Genomic DNA, 20,378 nt, shown 5'->3' on the forward strand with positions numbered 1-20,378 from the left:
TTTTTTTGTTTATGTTATTTTTTTAGTTTTTCAACAAATAGTTTTTCTTTCAATTTTATTCGATTCTCAAAACATGTTGTGTGCTATCAATCGATATAGACATTTTGAGGATGTGACTCTGATTATTTTCTGAAATTCGATATCACTTCTACTCTTATAGATTGATCTTCTTAATATCAGCTGTTAAGAAGCCAAAAATATTTTCTTAGTGCAAATACAAGCATTATAAATTTATAATTTTCATACATTTTATTAAAGAAAATTTAGCTCAGGTGGTTTTGGAATCCTGGCTCCGTCCCTGGTAAAGCTGGTTATATATTGTTTTATATCATACATATATATATATATATTTCTCTGGCACTCACATGAAATTAGTGAAATATTTTGTCTCCAGTTCAAACTTCCAATTAACTTTTATGAAGATAACACATGAATTTTCTTCCACACTAACATGGAGTGTCTGATTTGAAAAAAATAAAAAAGAAGATAATAATAATGTTTCCTTGCACATTTTAGTGACAGCAGCTAGTCAAAAGTCTGTATGTATTTCAACATAGCTGGTTATTAATTGTTATTAGTCCATCAAATATTTCCCCTGACACTCACGTGAAATTAGCGAAAATTTGTTTATTGTTCAAACGTTAACACCTCTACATATTAACTTTTACAGAACTAACTCATATTTTCTACACACACATGAAAAGTGATGAGTGCAGCTATTGGAACCTCTAAATTTACTTACTAGACCTCACTCTATTGTGAATTATTAAATGACATATACATCCTCATACACAATGACTATTAAAGACAATAATTATACAAAAAAAATATTATATTTATTCTCTTTATACTTTCCAATTCAATAATAATTGTTGATTTTCCTTATATATTTTTGTTTTCCAATTTCTTTTTATTAAAGCATATATATAGTTTATAAGAGCTAAAAAAATAATCAATATCAATAATGTGACATAAAATTTTGTATTATCATACATGTGGAATGCATATACTTGCAAGGTGCATAAATATTTTTACAAAAAAAAAATTAATATCTATCGATTATAGAAAATATATATTTATTTGAAATAATTTATTATGAGGTACAAAATAGAGATCAAATTATTCAAAAGAAAAAAATGGAGAAAAAATAACACGTACAAAAGAGAAAAACAATTAAAAAGATATATAGAATAGTTCATGATAAAACATTTTTTTGCATGAAAAAAAATAATAAAAAAATAAAGGTAGGGATAATGTGTGTTGAAAAAAAAACAAAGAATGAGAGGTCTATTGAGTGAATAAGAGGTAATTAATTGATTGAAATATATGTCAATAAATAACTAAGATTATGTTAAGAATTTAAAATGAGGTACGGTGAGCAAATGTTTATATTAAAAAGTAAAAGGTGTAGTGAGAATGAGAGGTATAATGAAAAAATTTAGAGGTCCCAATAACCATACTTAAAAGTGATTAAACATCTTTTTTTAAGGACCGGCCAACCTTCTTTATCATTACTTAAAGCCTTATTTAAGAAATACATGGTTACCACGCAATTGAAGATTGTAATCATTCAATCACTCTCTTAAGCATACAGAATTTTCAGTACATATATCTCGATCATCAAAGAGATCGTAGTCATAGCCCAGACAGATATACTTTTCCATAAGCATAGATAATCATGAGGTGTTGCAAGTTAATACTCTTCTAAATGGCCGAGAGTAGGCAAAGAAAGAGTTCCAATCATTCATACTTGTGTTCTTTTTTCCAAGGTATAATACTTCTTTATCTGATCAATTGCAAGCTTTCAATATTATATGCATGTTTCTAAATCATTTTTCTTGATGAACATTAGATGCCAACATAGCTAAACTGGTAAGAAATATTTTATTGATATCGATCTAGTCCATTTGTAAAGAATAATTGGTTGATAAGATTCCTACTTAGCATTAAAAAATGTGTTATTAGAAAGACTCTTTTCACTTAGCATTAGAAAAATGTGTTAAAATTAGAAAGACCTTTCCTGCTTAGCATCAAAAAAATGTGTTATTAGAAAGACCAAGCATAAAAGAGAGATGTGATCAAGTGTGAACTTTGATTGATTTCATCAACAACTCGAAATGGCATGATGAACATGCACCCTTTGTTATTTCCAGTCATAATCTTTTATTTGGTATTGTTTATTTGATAACTTAATTGTTTGACTTGCATATATTAAATTATACATGTGTATCTTTTGGTTTCTCACACACCAATCTCTCTTATAAAATATATATAATGCAAGTATCACATGCTTCACAATTGTAATCAGATGCAATCTTTTGATGAAGTCCATTTTTAATACTTGTTGTTTGTTATTGCAAAACTAACACGCCAAGATAAAGCTAAAATCGACCCAAAACAATAATAATAATGAAGAGAAGCATCAATTTTTCTTGCAAATGTGACAAGAGGGTCACTATATAAACTAAACCCATCCTGTGCTTCTTTTTAGATTCTTGGACAGCCTCGTCATGTTAATTATTCACAAATTGTGATTGTGGAAGAAATGTCTTACGTATGTCATGAATGGATCATGATTGTGCAACAACATGAAATTAATGTCTAGCTAGAAGCGAAAAATCGATATTCGGTAAATCACCATATCTTGGACAATCAATTTTATACTTGATAATCTCTTTGTTGTCTTGCATATCCATTAAGTCGATACTTATAGACATGTTAAATTCTAAAGAGATTATCGAGTATTCAAGTCTATTTCATTAACTATATCGCCTAACATCTTATAAATATGCCCAAACTTCTTTCAAAATTACATTAACTCTTAGTTTTTGCTCATTCATTTAATTATGATCGAATGTGTAAACACAGCCTCAAGCCCAAATGAGATTTTGGAGATTGCTTCATTTCTCAAGGGTTTCTCATTAGAAGTGAGCGGCATGGGGAAATCAATTAGAGTTGACATTTATTCATGAAAATGGGAGTACGGTGGGGATGAGTTCCAACAGTGCACCGGTATGTTTTCTTATCGTGATTTATATTTTTCGGTTGTTAATATCAGTCATAATTGTTATTATTATCAACATAGCACATCAGATAGTGATATTTAGTACATTTTGTTAATTTTTGTTGTTGTTAATAATTTAGATGGATTATACCATTCAAAACACAATGATTAGATGACAAAGAATCAACTTTCTCACCTCTCCACACCTGATCTTAATCAAATTCTCCACTCTTTCTCATCAATTGGACTTGCTAACCAAGTTTTCTTCTTTTGAAAAGGCATTTGTTAAATTGTTTCATATTTTTGTGATTGTTTTGCCAGCTCAATCATAGGAAGCAATCTATTCATATTTTGATTGAACAGAAATATTGGGAGGAGATAAAACTATCATAATGGTCTCAAACAGTAGATCTTTCTAATATGCAAATGGTGAAAAATAAAAAATCAGAAGGTTGATAGAAAATTCGATTCTTCTAGTTTTCACCTTATGGTATGAGAAAAAGAAAAAAAACCAATGACCAAAATAAGAAAAAGGAATAATCCGATTATGCTTACTGGACAATGAGTTTGAAACAGACGCGTATACCCAATCCAGGAAGAGACCACACGTCTTTCACGTTTTCAGTGTCAGCAGCAACATCAACAACTCAACTTCAACTCTGAAACAAAACAACTTCAAGTTTCAGTCAATAGAGAGAGATAGAGATAGATAGAGTCCACAAACACCCACCTTATAAACGGCAACCCAAAATCACCAATTCTTATCTCTCTGGGTTTCTTTGTTTCCTTCCCCTTTTGCCTTTTTCTTTTCTGGGTTCTCTTCCCCAATTCGATTTCCAATCAAAGTTCAAGTCTTTGCTCTTGGGTGTTGATAGTTTCATGTAAAGCTGCTTGCTTTATAGGCCCAGTTGGTGAATGAGCCATGTCTATTCCTAAGGAACCGGAGCAGGTAATGAAGCAGAGAGGAGGGTCTGTGCTTGGGAAGAAGACCATTCTCAAAAGTGACCACTTTCCTGGCTGCCAGAATAAACGCCTCTCTCCCCACATTGATGGTGCTCCCAATTACCGTCAGGTGCTTTTTACTTTTACCCAATTGCCATAGCTACCTTGTTGCTGATTGTGCATGTTTTTGTTTTGTTTTTATTTTTTTATTTTACTTCATTCTTGCTTGTTTCTTAGATTAACTTGATTAGTTCATCATGGGAATTTCACATTCTAGTACAGATATGCATCTTGTATTATCAGGTTTATGTGGTGCATATTTCACACATGTCCATTGTGAGGTGCATAGTTCTACTAGTGCATTCTGAATGCAGAAAAGTTGGATTTAGTTGCATTACTTTTCATTCTTTGATCCGTTTTCCTGATTTTTTTTTTGGTGGTTAATAGGCCGACAAGTTACGAGTTCATGGGGTTGCAATTCCAACAATCGATGGAATTCAGAATGTTCTTAAGCATATTGGAGCTCAGCAAACTGATGGGAAGCAAGCTCAAGTTCTTTGGATTAACCTTCGTGAGGAACCGGTAAATCAGATTTATACCTTTCACTATATGTTTGCTTTCTCTTTGGCTTTGTATTTTTGTATTCACTGTAGTTATCTAGGACCATATTGAAGTAGGAAAATGTGAGTATTTTTTTTTTCTTTTTCTTTTTTCATTGATCATAAACATGGAGTTTTGTTGAGATTATACATCTCAAATTGGGAATGCCAACCTTTGTGTTATGTATACAGTGTCAACCTTGAACATCTACATACTACCAGAGCAGAAGATATACGTGTTTGGTCACACGTGGTTCCACGTTACACACTATGAGTTATCAAAGTATTTGGGTCAGGTCATGCTACATGTGAGGGTCTGAGACTACATCCCACAATGGGAGTGTAAGCCTTGCGTTATAATGTTCTCAATCTGTTCATCCTTTTCCAATTGGTTTTGGGCTGAATGCTCTAACTTTTACAATTTTTGTTGGAAATGTTCTACAATATTATTAAAAACCCATTATGAAAGTCAGCATCTTTCACTCATATGTTGAGGCCTGAAATTCCAGGAATCTCAAATGATGCTATGCTATAACCCACTGCTCTAGTGCAGATGTGAATGTAGTTTTGGTTAATAATCGGAAGTTTTCATAGGAATAAGAGACATGAAAATATGAAGTTATTGCAGAGATATTGACGATCGAACCCCTCAAGCCTCTTGTGTATGTATCCATTTATGTTGCTTGTTTTCTTTTGGACTATTAGTATACTCCAAACTCTGCCCCACATAGGACTAGTCTAAACTCTAAAGTACTGTAGTCCCCACCCCTTAATCTGGTCTATTAACTTACTCTTACATGCTTGCGATATGTTATGTTGTGATTTTCTTTCTTCATACTTGATGTACGACAGCCAATATTAAAAATCCTTAATAATATATTCTTTTCTTTAAACAGCTTGTTTACATTAATGGGCGCCCTTTTGTGTTGCGTGATGCGGAAAGACCCTTCTCCAACCTTGAATATACGGTATGGTTTTTAATGTATATTACCTTCAGATAGCAAATCTGCCATGTATTTGAATATATTACAGAATGAATTATGGCATTTTAGCATTAGATAATATTCATACAGTCTAATTTGTCTTAAATTCCTTTGTATATATATTTTTATTTCTGTTTGTTCAGTGAGCTTCTCATGAGTCTAATACTGTGTTTAATTGAGAGGATACGAAAGGGTTATCTTGGTTTTTGTGTGAGTGTGTGTGTGTGTGTTGTTTTTTTTTTTGGGTTGCATATGAGGTTTTTTTTATACCTGCATAATGGTATTGCTAATGTACTATGCATAAATGTATGCAAGTATACATATATATGCGGTTATCTGGTGAAATTATACCGTTATATGAATATATGAAATATATCAGCACATGTTTGTTTCAGCAATATAAGTAGAAATAGCTACATAATTGTATGCTCTTGAATTGATTGTGGCCTTTATAAACAAAATCAGGGAATTAACAGGGCTAGGGTTGAACAAATGGAAGCCCGGCTGAAAGAAGACATCTTAGTTGAAGCTGCAAGGTATTTCCTCTTGTTGTCTCCTGTATATTCCTCTCATTTGTTACAAGTTATGCACACGTATCCTTCCATAACATCTTGACACTTCTGCTTTCTATTAAATTATACCTGATTTGCACATAGCAGATATGGAAATAAGATCCTTGTCACGGATGAATTGCCAGATGGTCAGATGGTCGATCAATGGGAACCAGTGTCACGTGATTCTGTGAAGACACCACTAGAGGTACCCTCATCTGCAACAACTATCATAGTAGAGAAATGGGGGCACAAATTTAATCGACCAGTATATCATTATTGCTTAAAATTTTGCATTATGTAGGTTTACGAGGAATTGCAAGTCATAGGATACCTGGTTGATTATGAGCGTGTTCCTGTAACTGATGAAAAATCACCCAAGGAGCTGGATTTTGATATTCTGGTGAGTTTCATCTCGTACTTGTTGAACATTACATGTAGCACAATTCTGATCAGGTCAGGTAAACATGGACCAGACCTGAATCAATTGGGATGGACTATAAACACCTTCCACAATTATGTTGGCTAATGTGTGTGCTTTATTTATTCTTTATTCTTTGTATTCAGGTTCATAAAATTTCTCAAGCTGACATAAATGCAGAAATAATTTTTAACTGTCAAATGGGACGGGGGCGAACTACAACGGGGATGGTCATTGCTACCCTGATATACCTCAACCGTATAGGAGCTTCCGGTAGTCATCTTGCTCTTTTCATTTAGAGTGTCCTATTGCTGATTATTGTTCCTCTTTGATATCCTTTTTTTTTTTTTTCTTTCATAAAAGTCTGAATTGTTATCAAGAAAAGAGAAAAAGCATATATCTTCAGTAAAGATAGACATCGACTTAATTTTGGTCTTTGGAAGGAATTTTATTGCTAAAAGCATGTTAACTTGGTTGATCTCGGTGTCTTCTACTGAAGACGTTACTTGTGCTATACTGATAAAAGTAGGACCTCATATTGATAATCTACTTTTCTACCCACAACACCCTTTTTTACAACCCACACACCTTATGTAGTTTTTAATACTTAACATCCAAAACTACCCTCTCTCTCCACATATCTCATATTCTCCAATAGAAAATGTCTGCCTGGGAATATTTCATCATCTTGTTTGTATTTTCAAGCCCGCAACCAAGGCTTCTTTCTCCATTGGTGAAGGCCGAGGATAAATAAGACCATTCATAAGTTCATAACCCACCAAATTGCTATGGCTTTTGAACAGTGTGATCCCCCACACTAGAGCTTTAACCTTATGGACTTTCTTGCTTTCTTCTCCATCAGGATCGTAGCAATAGCTTCTATATATCCTGCCTCCCCTTCTGCCTCTAGTTAGTTCATTCTAAACCCAGATTTTGTACTGGTACTTCTGCTTATTTGCTTCCATATTTTTCTGGGTTTGCATAAAAGCATCTCATTATTATCTCCAGCATTAAACGATTTCATCTTTCATTTTTAGTAGTCAAAGCAGAGAACTTGTAGCTTTAAGATTTGATTGTATATTAGCTGATAAGAAAAGCATAAGGGACCACATTGTTCCTGATTGATTTTCATAAAAGGGATAACAGAGAGAGAGGATTTGAGGAAAAGTATGAGGTGATTTGGTAAAAACAGCACAAAGGGTGTGTGAGTTGCAAAAAAGGGTGTGTAAATTTCAGCTCCCTTATTAATTGGACAATCAATTCCATCTAAGATTGAAAGATGCTGGAGAAGTAAACCCTTCACGTTACTTAAATAACAACACAACAAGGAAGATAGACAAACCTGATTAGCTTGAGTGGTGCAGCATGGAGATAAGACTAGTTGCTGCCTTTTGGAGTGCTTGTACTGGATATTTTTGCATGGTTTCAGGGCGCTTTGAGAGATGGTATATCTTATGTTCTCCTAAAATCGATAGGCAAGTTGCTTATTTCTGTGTGCTCTAGGCTAAACAAAGACACTTTTCAGGCCCCTGTTTGTTTTCTCTGAAATCCGGGGCTCATAGGCATTATCCATAGGAGAAAAGGAAAGTGTAGTCACAAGGTATAATTTAGTAACAAACTCTCTACTATTACCTTCAAAAGTAGCCAAGCGAAATTATTTTCGTATGCTTTCCGTGAAGTTTGGTATGAACACGCTAAAGAGCAACCATGTTTTGCTGCTTTAATGGTTTAAGAGTTTAACACATGGTGCTTAGTGTTTTCTATTTTAGGGAGTTCAAGTCCAGGTCCTTCATTGGTTTGGATGTGCAGTTGGTTATCTTTTCAGGGGATTTCAAAACATTGAATTTTAACATGAATAGGTATTCCAAGAACGAACTCAATCGGGAAAGTTTCTGACTCCAGTGTGATTGTCGCTGACAATCTTCCAAACTCAGAAGATGCAATCCGAAGAGGAGAATACGCAGTCATAAGAAGCTTGATTCGGGTACTAGAGGTATTTGCTATATTCTTTTGTTGTTTATAGTTATACAACTGTATAAGATGGTTAAATATTGTTGAGTATTTTGTTAATTAAAAACACATGCCTTTAGGGTGGTGTTGAAGGGAAGAGACAAGTGGACAAAGTCATCGACAAGTGTTCCTCTATGCAGGTAAAAAAGTTACATACTTCACAAACTTTTGGAATGTCATCAATAAGGATGTTGACATGCAATAATTTGATTTAATTTTTTGAAATGCATGAACTTATTGCTTTATACTCTTAAAGTATTTTCTCCATGTTCTTTGTTTTAGATTTAACCTATCAATAATATTTCATTGGAAATTTTTCCTATATTTTATGTAAAGAACCTACGCGAAGCAATTGCCACTTATCGCAATAGCATCCTGCGTCAACCAGATGAGATGAAAAGGGAGGCGTCACTTTCTTTTTTCGTGGAGTATTTGGAACGATATTACTTCCTTATATGTTTTGCTGTGTACATTCATTCCCTCCGGTCTAGTTCCTCTGATCATAGCAGCTTTGCTGACTGGATGAAAGCTCGACCTGAACTGTACAGCATTATTCGCAGGTAAAGTTCATGGGTGTTTAGGATATCTATTTAATATATGAGAAATTTTAATAACTAACCAACTTTTGGTCATCATGATGGTTTTTAACCTTCTTTTTTCATTTAGTTAAAAAATAACCATTTTACAAGAAAAAATGTCTGCTATACCCTTATCAAATTCTATACAACTTTGAGTTCTTTTTAGAAAAAACGAAAAATAAAAAGATAAAAAAAAACAAGCAAAAACCAAAACCACCCAAGAACAATAAGATCATTTTAATAAAAAAAAAGAAAAAAAAGAAAAAAAAAGAACAATAAGATCATTTGCTATTAACGTATATTGTTCATTGTCCACATGAGCTTGGCAGTAAATTAACGTAATATTAAACAATTTTTCTTGTACATCTTATGATCAAATGAAGCACTGATATGATAAATCATTGGACTCGATCAATTGTCACGATTAGGACCTTAAATCTGAAAACTATTGACCCTGAATTAAAATGATCTTATTGTTTTGTTTTGTTTTTTTTTTGTTTTTTTTTATCAAAATGATCTTATTGTTCTTGGGTGGTTTTGGTTTTTGCTGTTTTTTTTATCTTTTTATTTTTCGTTTTTTCTAAAAAAAAATCTCAAAGTTGTACTGAATTTGATAAGGGTATAGTATACATTTTGTCTTGTAAAATGATTATTTTTCAAGTAAATGAAAAAAGAAGGTTAAAAACCATCTTGATGATCAAAAATTGGTTAGTTATCAAAATTTATATTTACGTCTCTGCTGTACCTTAAGCCTGAAGTAAGGCACAAATGAGCTTTGTAGGCATGGGTTTAGTGATACGAAAACTATACTTTCTACATGGTAATAATAGTTCAAACTGAGTTGAATAGTATTAATGGTTATATAGCGCAGAAGTCAAAGATGAACAACTTGGCTCTTTTAGGGTTAAATACTGATTTATTCTCACAGGGTGCTTCCAGATTCATATATTATTTTTCCATGAAATACAAAATTAAAGAAGACATCTGGCTATTCTTTTTCTTCAATTGATCCTGGTTGCAGGTTGCTGAGAAGAGATCCAATGGGTGCACTTGGATATGCAACATTGAAACCATCACTGATGAAGATTGATGAATCTGCTGATAACCGCCCTTCTGAGATGGGTGTAGTTGCTGCCTTGAGAAAGGGTGAGGTCCTTGGTAGCCAAACGGTTCTGAAAAGTGACCACTGTCCTGGTTGTCAAAACACAAATTTACCCGAGCGCGTGGATGGTGCTCCTAATTTCCGAGAGGTCCCTGGATTTCCAGTTTATGGAGTTGCAAACCCAACAATTGATGGTATTCGGTCAGTCATCCAAAGGATTGGTGGTTCCAAAGGTGGTCGCCCAATTTTTTGGCACAATATGAGAGAAGAACCTGTTATCTATATCAATGGAAAACCATTTGTACTCCGCGAGGTTGAAAGACCATACAAAAATATGCTCGAGTACACGGTAACATTTTTTAAATTTTATCTAATTATTTGTTATTTAGATCCTCACAATACAAATATCAATACACTAAGGTAGGCTTGCTTCCAGATTTATATAACTCATCTGATCTATGTTCACATACTTCTAGTTTAAACATAGAGATAACTCATGTACACAGGCAGTCAGTCTACTTTCCAGTGTGCATCGCATGGTTGCACCCATGTGTTTTGAATTTTTGATGTCCAAATTTAAGAAACATGATGAAACTTGTGGGTGACAATGATCTGGTTTTGCACTGGAACATTACAGATTATAGTATTCAACTCGAGTGCTGAAAGGATGTTTTTCTTTGTCATAACCCAAATACAATACGGGCATTAAATGAAGCACATTTGTTAAGGTGTCGTTGCCTTGACATTATCTAAGATCCATCAAAGTTTTGATTACAACTGTCATTGTACATAGGATTGGCTCTTTTAATATTTTCTTTTTGTTTTACTCAGTTCCCTAATGAAATATGATTATACCATAACTTTGTCACTGCTTGCAGGGCATTGATCGTGAGAGAGTGGAGAGGATGGAAGCTCGACTAAAAGAAGATATCCTGCGTGAAGCTGAACATTATAAGGGTGCTATAATGGTTATTCATGAAACAGAGGACGGACAAATTTTTGATGCTTGGGAACATGTAGATTCTGGGGCTATTCAGACCCCACTTGAGGTTTTCAAAAGCTTGGAGAGAGATGGTTTTCCCATAAAGTATGCTCGTGTACCCATCACTGATGGTAAAGCACCGAAAAGTTCTGACTTTGACAAGTTGGCTATGAATATGGCTTCTTCAACAAAGGCCACTGCTTTTGTTTTCAATTGCCAGGTTCATATCTGATTTTTTCCTTAATTTGTGTAGATTTCTACTACCAATCTACTGTTTGTCGCTTTCTCCCCATTTCCCCTTACTTTTGCCTCCTCTTTAATATTGACAGATGGGTCGAGGAAGGACAACCACAGGTACTGTAATTGCTTGCCTTTTGAAACTTCGAATTGACTATGGGAGACCTATCAAAATCCTTGTCGACAATATCCCCAGTGAAGAGGTAGACGGTGGTAGCTCAAGTGGTGAAGAAACAGGAGGTACTAGTACCACATCACCCTCCAGTGTTACAAATGTAAGAACTGACAAGGAGAAAGGCCATGTGTTTGGCATTAATGACATCCTCCTGTTGTGGAAAATAACAAGATTGTTCGATAATGGGGTTGAATGCCGGGAAGCCTTAGATGCTATTATTGATAGATGTTCTGCTCTACAGAACATACGCCAAGCCGTCTTGCAATATAGAAGGGTATTCAATCAACAACATGTTGAGCAAAGGGTAAGGAGAGTGGCATTAAATCGTGGTGCTGAGTACTTGGAGCGCTACTTCCGTTTAATTGCTTTTGCAGCATACTTAGGAAGTGAAGCATTTGATGGATTTTGTGGGCAAGGAGAATCTAGGATGACATTTAAGAATTGGTTGCATCAGAGACCGGAGGTTCAAGCAATGAAATGGAGCATAAAATTAAGACCTGGAAGATTTTTAACTGTCCCTGTAAGTCCCTTCAATTTGTGACTTAAATTTCTTTATTTTCCAGGGAAACGTAGAACTTGGCATGGACCTATAACTGCTTGCACCTTTTTGTTTTGGAATGCAGGAGGAATTGAGAGCACCTCATGAGGCCCAACATGGAGATGCTGTTATGGAGGCTATTATCAAGAACCGTACTGGCTCTGTTCTGGGGAAAGGTTCCATACTTAAAATGTATTTCTTTCCTGGTCAGAGGACTTCTAGCCACATACAAATTCATGGTGCACCACATGTTTATAAGGTATGCATTCATTTCTATAGTCATTTAATTCTCAGTGCCGTTGGTAAGGCTACAGATGTGATGGAATCTGAAATGTTTTTGACAAATTAATAGCATTATTTGATTTGGTTTTTAGAGATGTCTGGAAGACAGCCAGTTTGCCTATTTGTTTGTTTGTTTAAAAAAAATATAAAAAAAAAAAAAGAAAACGTACAGTATGTTTAGAAAGCTAGAACTGAGGAAACCTGGTATAAACATTAACAACAGAAAACATAAGTCCACAACTCCAAGAAACTAAAAACAGCTATATTCCAATGTCACAATTTAGCAAAATCCCTGAGGAAAGTAGTTCATGTTGGTGTTCTCCTTTGCCAACCTTAGTAATACACATGGAATTTGCCAACACAAATATGGACCCAGTAAAAACCAGATATGGTAGAGTTGGAAGGGACGACACCATGAACTTTCAGTAGATTTCTTAAATGAGTGAATCTTCCTTGAACTGCAGTATGTATGTTCTATTGTTGCTTTAGACTCAATGTACTGCCCTTCAAGAGGGTGTTTATCTATTATATATAGGAAGCAGATCTTGCCTGTCTGTCAGGCAACTGTTAGTTTATCTTTGACCTCATAGACTAAATCTCAGAGAGAAAGGGCATTTCAGTGTTATCTCCTGGTTGGTCCATATTTTCTTATTCGAGGGTAATTGCGTAAATATGGACCACATCTTTTGCACCATAATCAAAATAATCAGAGGCGAATGTGTTTGGGATACAGGGGCTGTGCCCTATGATCTGTTTTTGGTTGCTTTCAGGGAAACATCCTGGAGGGATGGGCCAACAAGAAAGCAATCACCCTTTGGAGTTTGGAGATATGCTCTTTTGGGTTTAGGAGGGGGAGGTGGAGTTAACCGTTAGCCCGTTGCCTTCTTTTAATAACATTTGAAAATGCCCCATAGTCTAATGTTTTTCCATGGACTGCTTGGTGCACTGATGTTTGCATGTTGGTTCTCACTTTATATTACTTGTATGAGTTGTATCTAGTCTCCTAAGAATACCCAAAAAAAGAAAGAAAAGAAAAGAATTGTGATATCTTACAGTTTGCCTTTTGCATTTAAGAGAGTCCTGTTGTACTCTCCTCTGTTTGTCTCTTGTACCTTGTAGCTGTGAACTTTCAGTCCACGACATTTACTTCTTGCTTATGGCTCCGTCCTTAAATTATATTTCATTTCTTATTGACAATGCTCATCACTCAAAAAGCTTTTTGCTAAGCTACATGAACAAGCGAATATGGTACATGAATTAGATTGCATGAAACAAGCTATGGCAATTTTAATATTCCATTCCACTTACTGTTATTTAATTTTGGAGACATGCATAAGTCTCTGTATAAAAATCTATGAAGGCGGTTATGAATTCATGATAAGGTAGACGTAAATTGGTACAAGTAGAAATGGCATTCATGACAATGTGACGAGGCTTTGCTATTCATCTTACCTTAGAACTTGTATTTGAATCAGGTGGATGGATATCCTGTGTATAGCATGGCTACGCCGACAATTCCTGGTGCAAAAGAGATGTTAGCATATTTAGGTGCCAAGCCTGAAGCTCAAGGATCTGCTCCTGCGAAAGTGGTTTTAACCGATCTGAGAGAAGAAGCAGTGGTTTACATTAATGGCACCCCATTTGTATTGCGGGAGCTAAATAAACCTGTTGATACACTCAAACATGTGGGAATCACTGGCCCAGTGGTATGTCATCACAAGTGTTGAAGTTCAAGTGATTAACCTAAATTTGTTCTCCAATGTTAGACTGTTGCAACTTTATGCAGGTAGAACACATGGAAGCACGACTCAAAGAAGATATACTATCCGAAGTCAGACGATCTGGTAGCCGTATGCTTTTACACCGTGAGGAGTTTAACCCTTCGTTGAACCAATCCAGTGTCATAGGATACTTGGAAAACATCTTTGCAGATGATGTGAAGACTCCAGCTGAAGTATATGCTTCTTTGAAAGATGAGGGTTACAATATTTCGTATAGGAGAATTCCATTAACTAGAGAGAGAGAGGCTTTAGCTTCGGATGTGGATGCAATCCAATACTGCGTCAATGAGTAAGTATTCATCCCTGGCACGCACTGTATCAGTAAATTTTTGTACCAAGTTATGAAGTATTTGTCAAAGATGTTACCAAGTATGTAAATACTTGACAATATGCAGCTTCCAAGTATAATGTTCTTGACCATCATCCAGTAAAATTTCCGTGCCTCAGGATTAGTGTGTTTCCCCACAAACTTGCCTAGTCAAGGACCTGTTCTTTAGATAGAATTTTGGGATGAGGGTGGCTTTTCTAATTATTATTTTTAATTAAAAGCTGGAGTAAAAGATCTATTAGTGATGGCCCATTTCTGTCATGAAGTTGCACAATTAATATCTTTTTTCTTGTTTTTGTTGTATAAATTCGGCATGTTAGAGGGTGTCCGATATGTGACTGTCATTCATTAGGTTTGTAGCGAGCATGATTCTTTTCATCCCTTGTGTTGATATTTGATTTCTGAATATGTTTCTCATTATATTAAATATTAAAATTTGATACAAATGATTTTCGGCTGTAGCTCTGCAGGATCGTACCTTTTTGTATCACATACAGGATTTGGAGGAGTTTCATATGCAATGGCTATCACTTGTGTCAGACTTGGTGCAGAAACAAATTTTATACCAAAGGATCTACAACCTTTGGTTAGAACAAATCCATCGTATACAGCTGAAGAGGACTTGCCTTCTCAAGCTCCTGGTGAAGAAGTTCTGAGAATGGGTGACTACCGTGACATACTAAGCCTTACAAGGGTTCTTGTTTATGGTCCCAAGAGCAAAGCAGACGTTGACAGTGTTATTGAAAGGTATGTTATCTGTTATATATTCCATGGTGGAGTTTATCTCTGGATGTTAGTACTATCTGCTTGTCTAAGCATCTATAAAACATTAAACTAAAAACGAAGAGTGATACTGTAGAAAACTGAAATCTTTTCTGTTTCTTCTGTGACTTAAGAGAAAGGATAATCCATGATTGATGGTTGTGTTATGTTTTATTATTAATGCATTTGTTTTTTTTTCTCTTGGTCTCTACTATTTTCAGAGTTGCTTCTCCTTAAATGATTTTTAAGCTGCTAGTATTTAGCTTATTATACACAATTGTTCTGACTTTATTCTTTCAATTAAAAGGTGTGCAGGTGCAGGGCATTTACGGGATGATATTCTTTATTATAGTAAGGAACTTGAGAAGTTCTCTGATGGTGATGATGAGCAACGAGCGAATCTCATGGACATGGGTATTAAAGCTCTAAGGTAAATCTTATGTGCCTTGGTATTTATTTCTCCTTCCTAAATTGCTTGTTATGTGGCTCCGTTTTCTTTGTTTACATGGAGTTTAAAAGACCACTGGTAAACGTGATTGATGCATAAGTTCAACTTGTTATATGTTTATGAATTGGTAATTACGCTTCACGACATTGACCACTGTTAGGGAGTTGCAATTCTACAACTATTGTGTCATTCTTGTCCATGCCACGTAAGATGATTGGGGACATATCTTTGTTCTGAACTAGGGGTGTCTTTGTTATTTTGCACTAGTTTAAGTTTTGATAGGTAGAAGTATTAACCTCCTGCTTGTCTTTTATGGATCATGTTCGCTTTCACTTCCTTCTACGTTACGCTTCAGAAGGTTTAGCCAACCATTTGTACTGTTTTCATATTCGAGCTCGTCTAGCTTGAAACAAATTTTTAAAAGTAGGATGCGAGTTAGTTAAATATATATTTTGTTTGTTAACAGACATAAGGAGCATTTGCGGGTTCATTTCCCAATATCACGTTACTGAATAGTATCCGATTCAAATGTTTATATATCCATTTAACCATCTTCATTTTCCATAATGCAGGAGATACTTTTTCCTGATCACGTTTAGGTCCTACCTCTACTGCACTAAACCAGCTAAGATAAAATTTAAATCGTGGATGAAGGCGAGGCCTGAACTAGGGCACTTATGTAACAACCTTAGAATTGATAAGTAAATCCCCCAGAAATGCTTGTCATGCTTGTATTTATGTACAGTGGGCAATGCTTTGCCTGTTATAGTTTCTCAGTAATCCAATATCAGGTATGAGTGCCTTTGGATCCCTTCAGAGGGATCACATGTGGTTCGATGATCAAAACCTTTTTTTTCATATATTGTTGAATTGTGATTATAGTAAATAGAGGAACCCTCAGTGTCTTTCAAAATAGACAAATAGTAACTGGATCGCCAACTCGGTAGGTTTTACATCATTATGGCAATAAGGTAATTCTATTTGAACCTATTTTTTTCACGCAAGGTGAATTTTCATTGATCATTAAACACAATAAAAAATAAGTGTACCCAACACAGACGTTGGAACTCACTAGCTAGGCTAGCTAATCTGTGAGCAAAATAGTTGGTGGTTCTAGGAGTGTGAGACACTTCCAATCCTAATCCTAAATTGGTCTTCAAACATGCTTGAATGTCAAAGATCGAAGCTTCTGTGACAATCCCAACATGTTATGAAAGATCCAGTTCAGTCTCTGAAATGGCTTGCACTGCTAGAGTCCTAGTAGACAAATTAATCACTCTAAATCAACACTACTGAGTACTGACTTGCAATTGCTGAAGTAACTCTACACCCTTTTGTTTGGCCATCAGGTCAACCTGCTGTGCAGAGCCAACAATCCCGACATGCTCAATATGATATGAAAAGCCAGCAATGAAACACAACACATCCCACAGTTGCAGAAGGCCAAAAGGCACCATACCCATTCAATCTATTCTGCAAAGTGGTTTCCAATATCGCCGCTTTTGTGGTTTCTTATTTTTAGCGACAATTCCTTGGCAGCTATATCTTCTTCATACCAAGCTAAACTACTTAAGAGACAAGTTTGAGGATGCATTCAAGTTTCAGACCATAGCGTGGCATTTCTGTTTACCCCAAAAAAAGACCAAAAAAAAAGTTGCAGCTTCAATTACCCTAAGTAGCTTAGCAACAGTACTAGCCTGTAAGGCTGTAGAGTAGAAGCTTTTATTTCAAGCATCCATTTCTTTGAAAGAAAAGGCTGGTGAAATAGGTACCTCCGTACCTGAATATTCAGAGGTGGTGCTGCAAGTATGGAGGCTGCAATGTGACATCCACAGAATACATGATTCAAAACTTCGAATATCCCTAGATGGTTGGTGAATTCCTTCTTTTAATATGGGGGAGCTTAATTACAAAAACTGACATTTAGTCGATAGTTAGATGATCTATGGCAAACTAGATCAATTGAGGAAACCTTTGAAGGGAGAAGGAACAATTAGCTACAGTACCTGGCAGTTAAAAACCTGAGTCTCCCTACTTCTCCATACCAACTTAGGGCGTTATGGGATCTCTCTCGACTCTTACTATATATGATATCTCTCTCGACACTATCTAACCAATGAGGATTTTAGATTCTATACTCTGGGGTCGTTTCTTCTTTTTCTTGAAACAGAATCCCCCCAAATTTTGTTCTTTCTTTCTGCCCGTGTTCCAGTGCACCCAGCACCCTTCTGCTGCTAAAGACTGCACATACCCAAATCATCTCTTTCAAGCCATGTAGAATTTTCTGTCACGTAGCACAATATGGTTTTATGGCACAGTAACCTTCTCATCCTCGTCAAGTAACAGTACATCAAAATTTACCTGTTTCATTGAGTGATGACTGATGAGTATAGTCCTATACACCTAAACCCTAAAGATTCAATGCCAATATGAAGTCCAACACTGGAAAAGATAACAGTGTGGCATTTACATCTCTGAAAAGATTCCTTCACAGATGAGATCAATATTGAAGGTTGTTAAGATCTGATGGAGTTGTAGATGGATGATTGATGGGTAAAAATCATAAAATTTTGGGGTTAAAAATGGAAATTAGATGGCTATTTTTCATTGCTGGGTTCATTTAGTAAGACCCTTATCGTAATGCTATTAACTGCAGGAATACAATAATACTAGGATTAGCATACATACGCAACTCATCTTTCCCACCTTACACCATAGTTTTTCAGAACAAAAAAAGCCACATGGTATACGATATGCATATAATTGGCAATTATTGAACAATTGGACCAAGAAGAAAGAACCTATAGAGAAATGAGCTCAGGAGTGATCTCCATTATAGGTTTCCATCATAGAAAGTCAGCAAGGCAAACAGTATTTGTCCAGTTTACTTGTAAAACGTACTTAAAAGATCACTTTAAGAACAATGACAATTAGGATGGCAGCCAATGCATTCTTCTTCCTTAAGCATATTATGCAGTGGAGAACATGGTAATTACACTTTCGTACAGATATATCATGGAATTTAATAGAGAATCGAAGCATTAGGATGCCATAAAAACAGAAAATCAAGGTCAATGATTGCAACAATTGTTGATGAGAACGCAACCACAATTTCTCAGTGCAAGACCTGATTCTCAATATGAACAGAAGAAACCAGAAAGCGCAAGCACGCCTTCCAGGAAAGGGCCATCCAGGTTCAACACTATCATGAAAGAAGCCTGGATTTCGAAATTATATCAAAAACTTAATTAGATGTAATGGTCTTGAGCAACATGAGTAATTGTGGCATAAAATGCATACTTCACATACCAAAAGAATGACAAGTTCAGAACCCACTCTTGACTCTTTTCGGATAAAGTTCCATTCATCTTGGAGATTGTAGTATGTGCAACTTATCTCCGCATTCCACGGTGGCGCTCTCTTTTGCGGAAGCGCTCAAGCATGAACTCATCTGTCGCAGCTTGCCTTTGTCCTGCTGTGTCTGTGCCAGTATCATTTTGTTTGGGAACACCACCATTGTCTTGTGAACTTTTGTCTTTGTAGAGCTCAGGATGTTCTGTAAGTTTATCTGTTGTTAGTAAATGGCAACAGACTTTTCTAAGGCAAAAGAAATCAGAAAACACCAGACAATTTATGACGAAGATGATAGGGTGAAAATATAGACTAGCAAAATAAACTATGACTAGCATAGCCCTTGAATTCCCATCTTGGTTGGATATGCCAATTTTAGGTAACCTATTATTTTTTCATGGAATGAAGGAGAAAAGTTAAGTAACCTCTTCTAAGTTTTTCAGCATAATCCCTGCCACGCTGGAAATAATCAGCACTGTAACTTGAGGGGATGCTAAACTCTGATTTTGTCTGTCCCACAAGCCGCTTCTCGTGCAAAAACTTCTTTGCAGCCTCAGTTTCCTCAATATTTCTCAGCTTATATCTGCAAGCAGTAGAAATGAAAAAACATGCAACTAAAGGTCAGCAACAATTCTAGTATTTGATGGAGCCACAGGAAACAAAAGGGCCATTGGTACCATTCCACAGTGTGGCAATACAATAATGTGCAGGCATACTGCTTTAGTAACATGAACACAGAATTAGTGACTACATTATAAACTTAGAAACTGTCAATAATCCTTCTCATGAATGAAGGAATTCATAAAGTGCGCGCTCTACATATAATGACTACAAATCTCAAACACATTTATAATAACAAACTAAAATGAACAAAGGGCCTTACTCGATGGGGAGCTGAACCTCGGCTATCCCAGTAGTCCACTGAGTCGAGCTCTCTTCCGAGTTTCGCTTTTTCACCTGCAAAGAAACAATAGTCCGCGTTAAAAACAAAGCGAAAGGAGCTCTAGACACCACCAACAGAGAATCTGCAACAAGAGTGCTGAGAAGGTGACTCACTTTAAGATGATCAGGTATCTTATACAACTCATCCTCGGCTCGCTGTAACTCATTCTCGACTTCATCCGGCGGCACTTCCACTTTCTTGCCCTTCTTCTTTGCCATCTCTCCATCAATAAAACTCAACCTGTCGAAAACAATCACAACACTCCCTCAATTTTGCCTCATCACACAAAACAACACAATCAGCAAATACAAAATAGCAGAATAGAGAGAGAGAGAGATTACATATTGGGATCTTCAGTGGG

The 20,378-nt window shown here is 35.7% G+C and overlaps 2 protein-coding genes across 2 annotated transcripts; one reads left to right on the forward strand and one right to left on the reverse strand.

Moving 5' to 3' along the window:
- Positions 1-3,824: 3,824 nt before the first annotated feature.
- On the forward strand, positions 3,825-17,018 carry LOC101295756 (paladin-like). The gene is made up of 19 exons (XM_004288610.1): positions 3,825-4,076; positions 4,394-4,528; positions 5,442-5,513; positions 5,994-6,064; positions 6,188-6,287; positions 6,384-6,482; positions 6,647-6,773; positions 8,360-8,493; positions 8,591-8,650; positions 8,847-9,070; positions 10,110-10,539; positions 11,069-11,392; positions 11,502-12,104; positions 12,208-12,381; positions 13,880-14,110; positions 14,191-14,474; positions 14,976-15,260; positions 15,583-15,705; positions 16,296-17,018. The coding sequence occupies exons 1-19, from the start codon at positions 3,927-3,929 to the stop codon at positions 16,426-16,428; spliced, it is 3,759 nt and encodes a 1,252-aa protein (XP_004288658.1). The 5' UTR covers positions 3,825-3,926; the 3' UTR covers positions 16,429-17,018.
- A 1,688-nt stretch (positions 17,019-18,706) lies between these two features.
- LOC101296041 lies at positions 18,707-20,372 on the reverse strand. The gene is made up of 5 exons (XM_004288611.1): positions 20,359-20,372; positions 20,131-20,257; positions 19,958-20,031; positions 19,500-19,657; positions 18,707-19,279 (listed from the first exon to the last, which is right to left on the reverse strand). Coding segments are annotated over exons 1-5 (525 nt in total). The 5' UTR covers positions 20,361-20,372; the 3' UTR covers positions 18,707-19,115.
- Positions 20,373-20,378: the final 6 nt, after the last annotated feature.

Source organism: Fragaria vesca, linkage group LG1 (genome assembly GCF_000184155.1).
Source record: "Fragaria vesca subsp. vesca linkage group LG1, FraVesHawaii_1.0, whole genome shotgun sequence".
Lineage (NCBI taxonomy): Eukaryota > Viridiplantae > Streptophyta > Magnoliopsida > Rosales > Rosaceae > Fragaria > Fragaria vesca.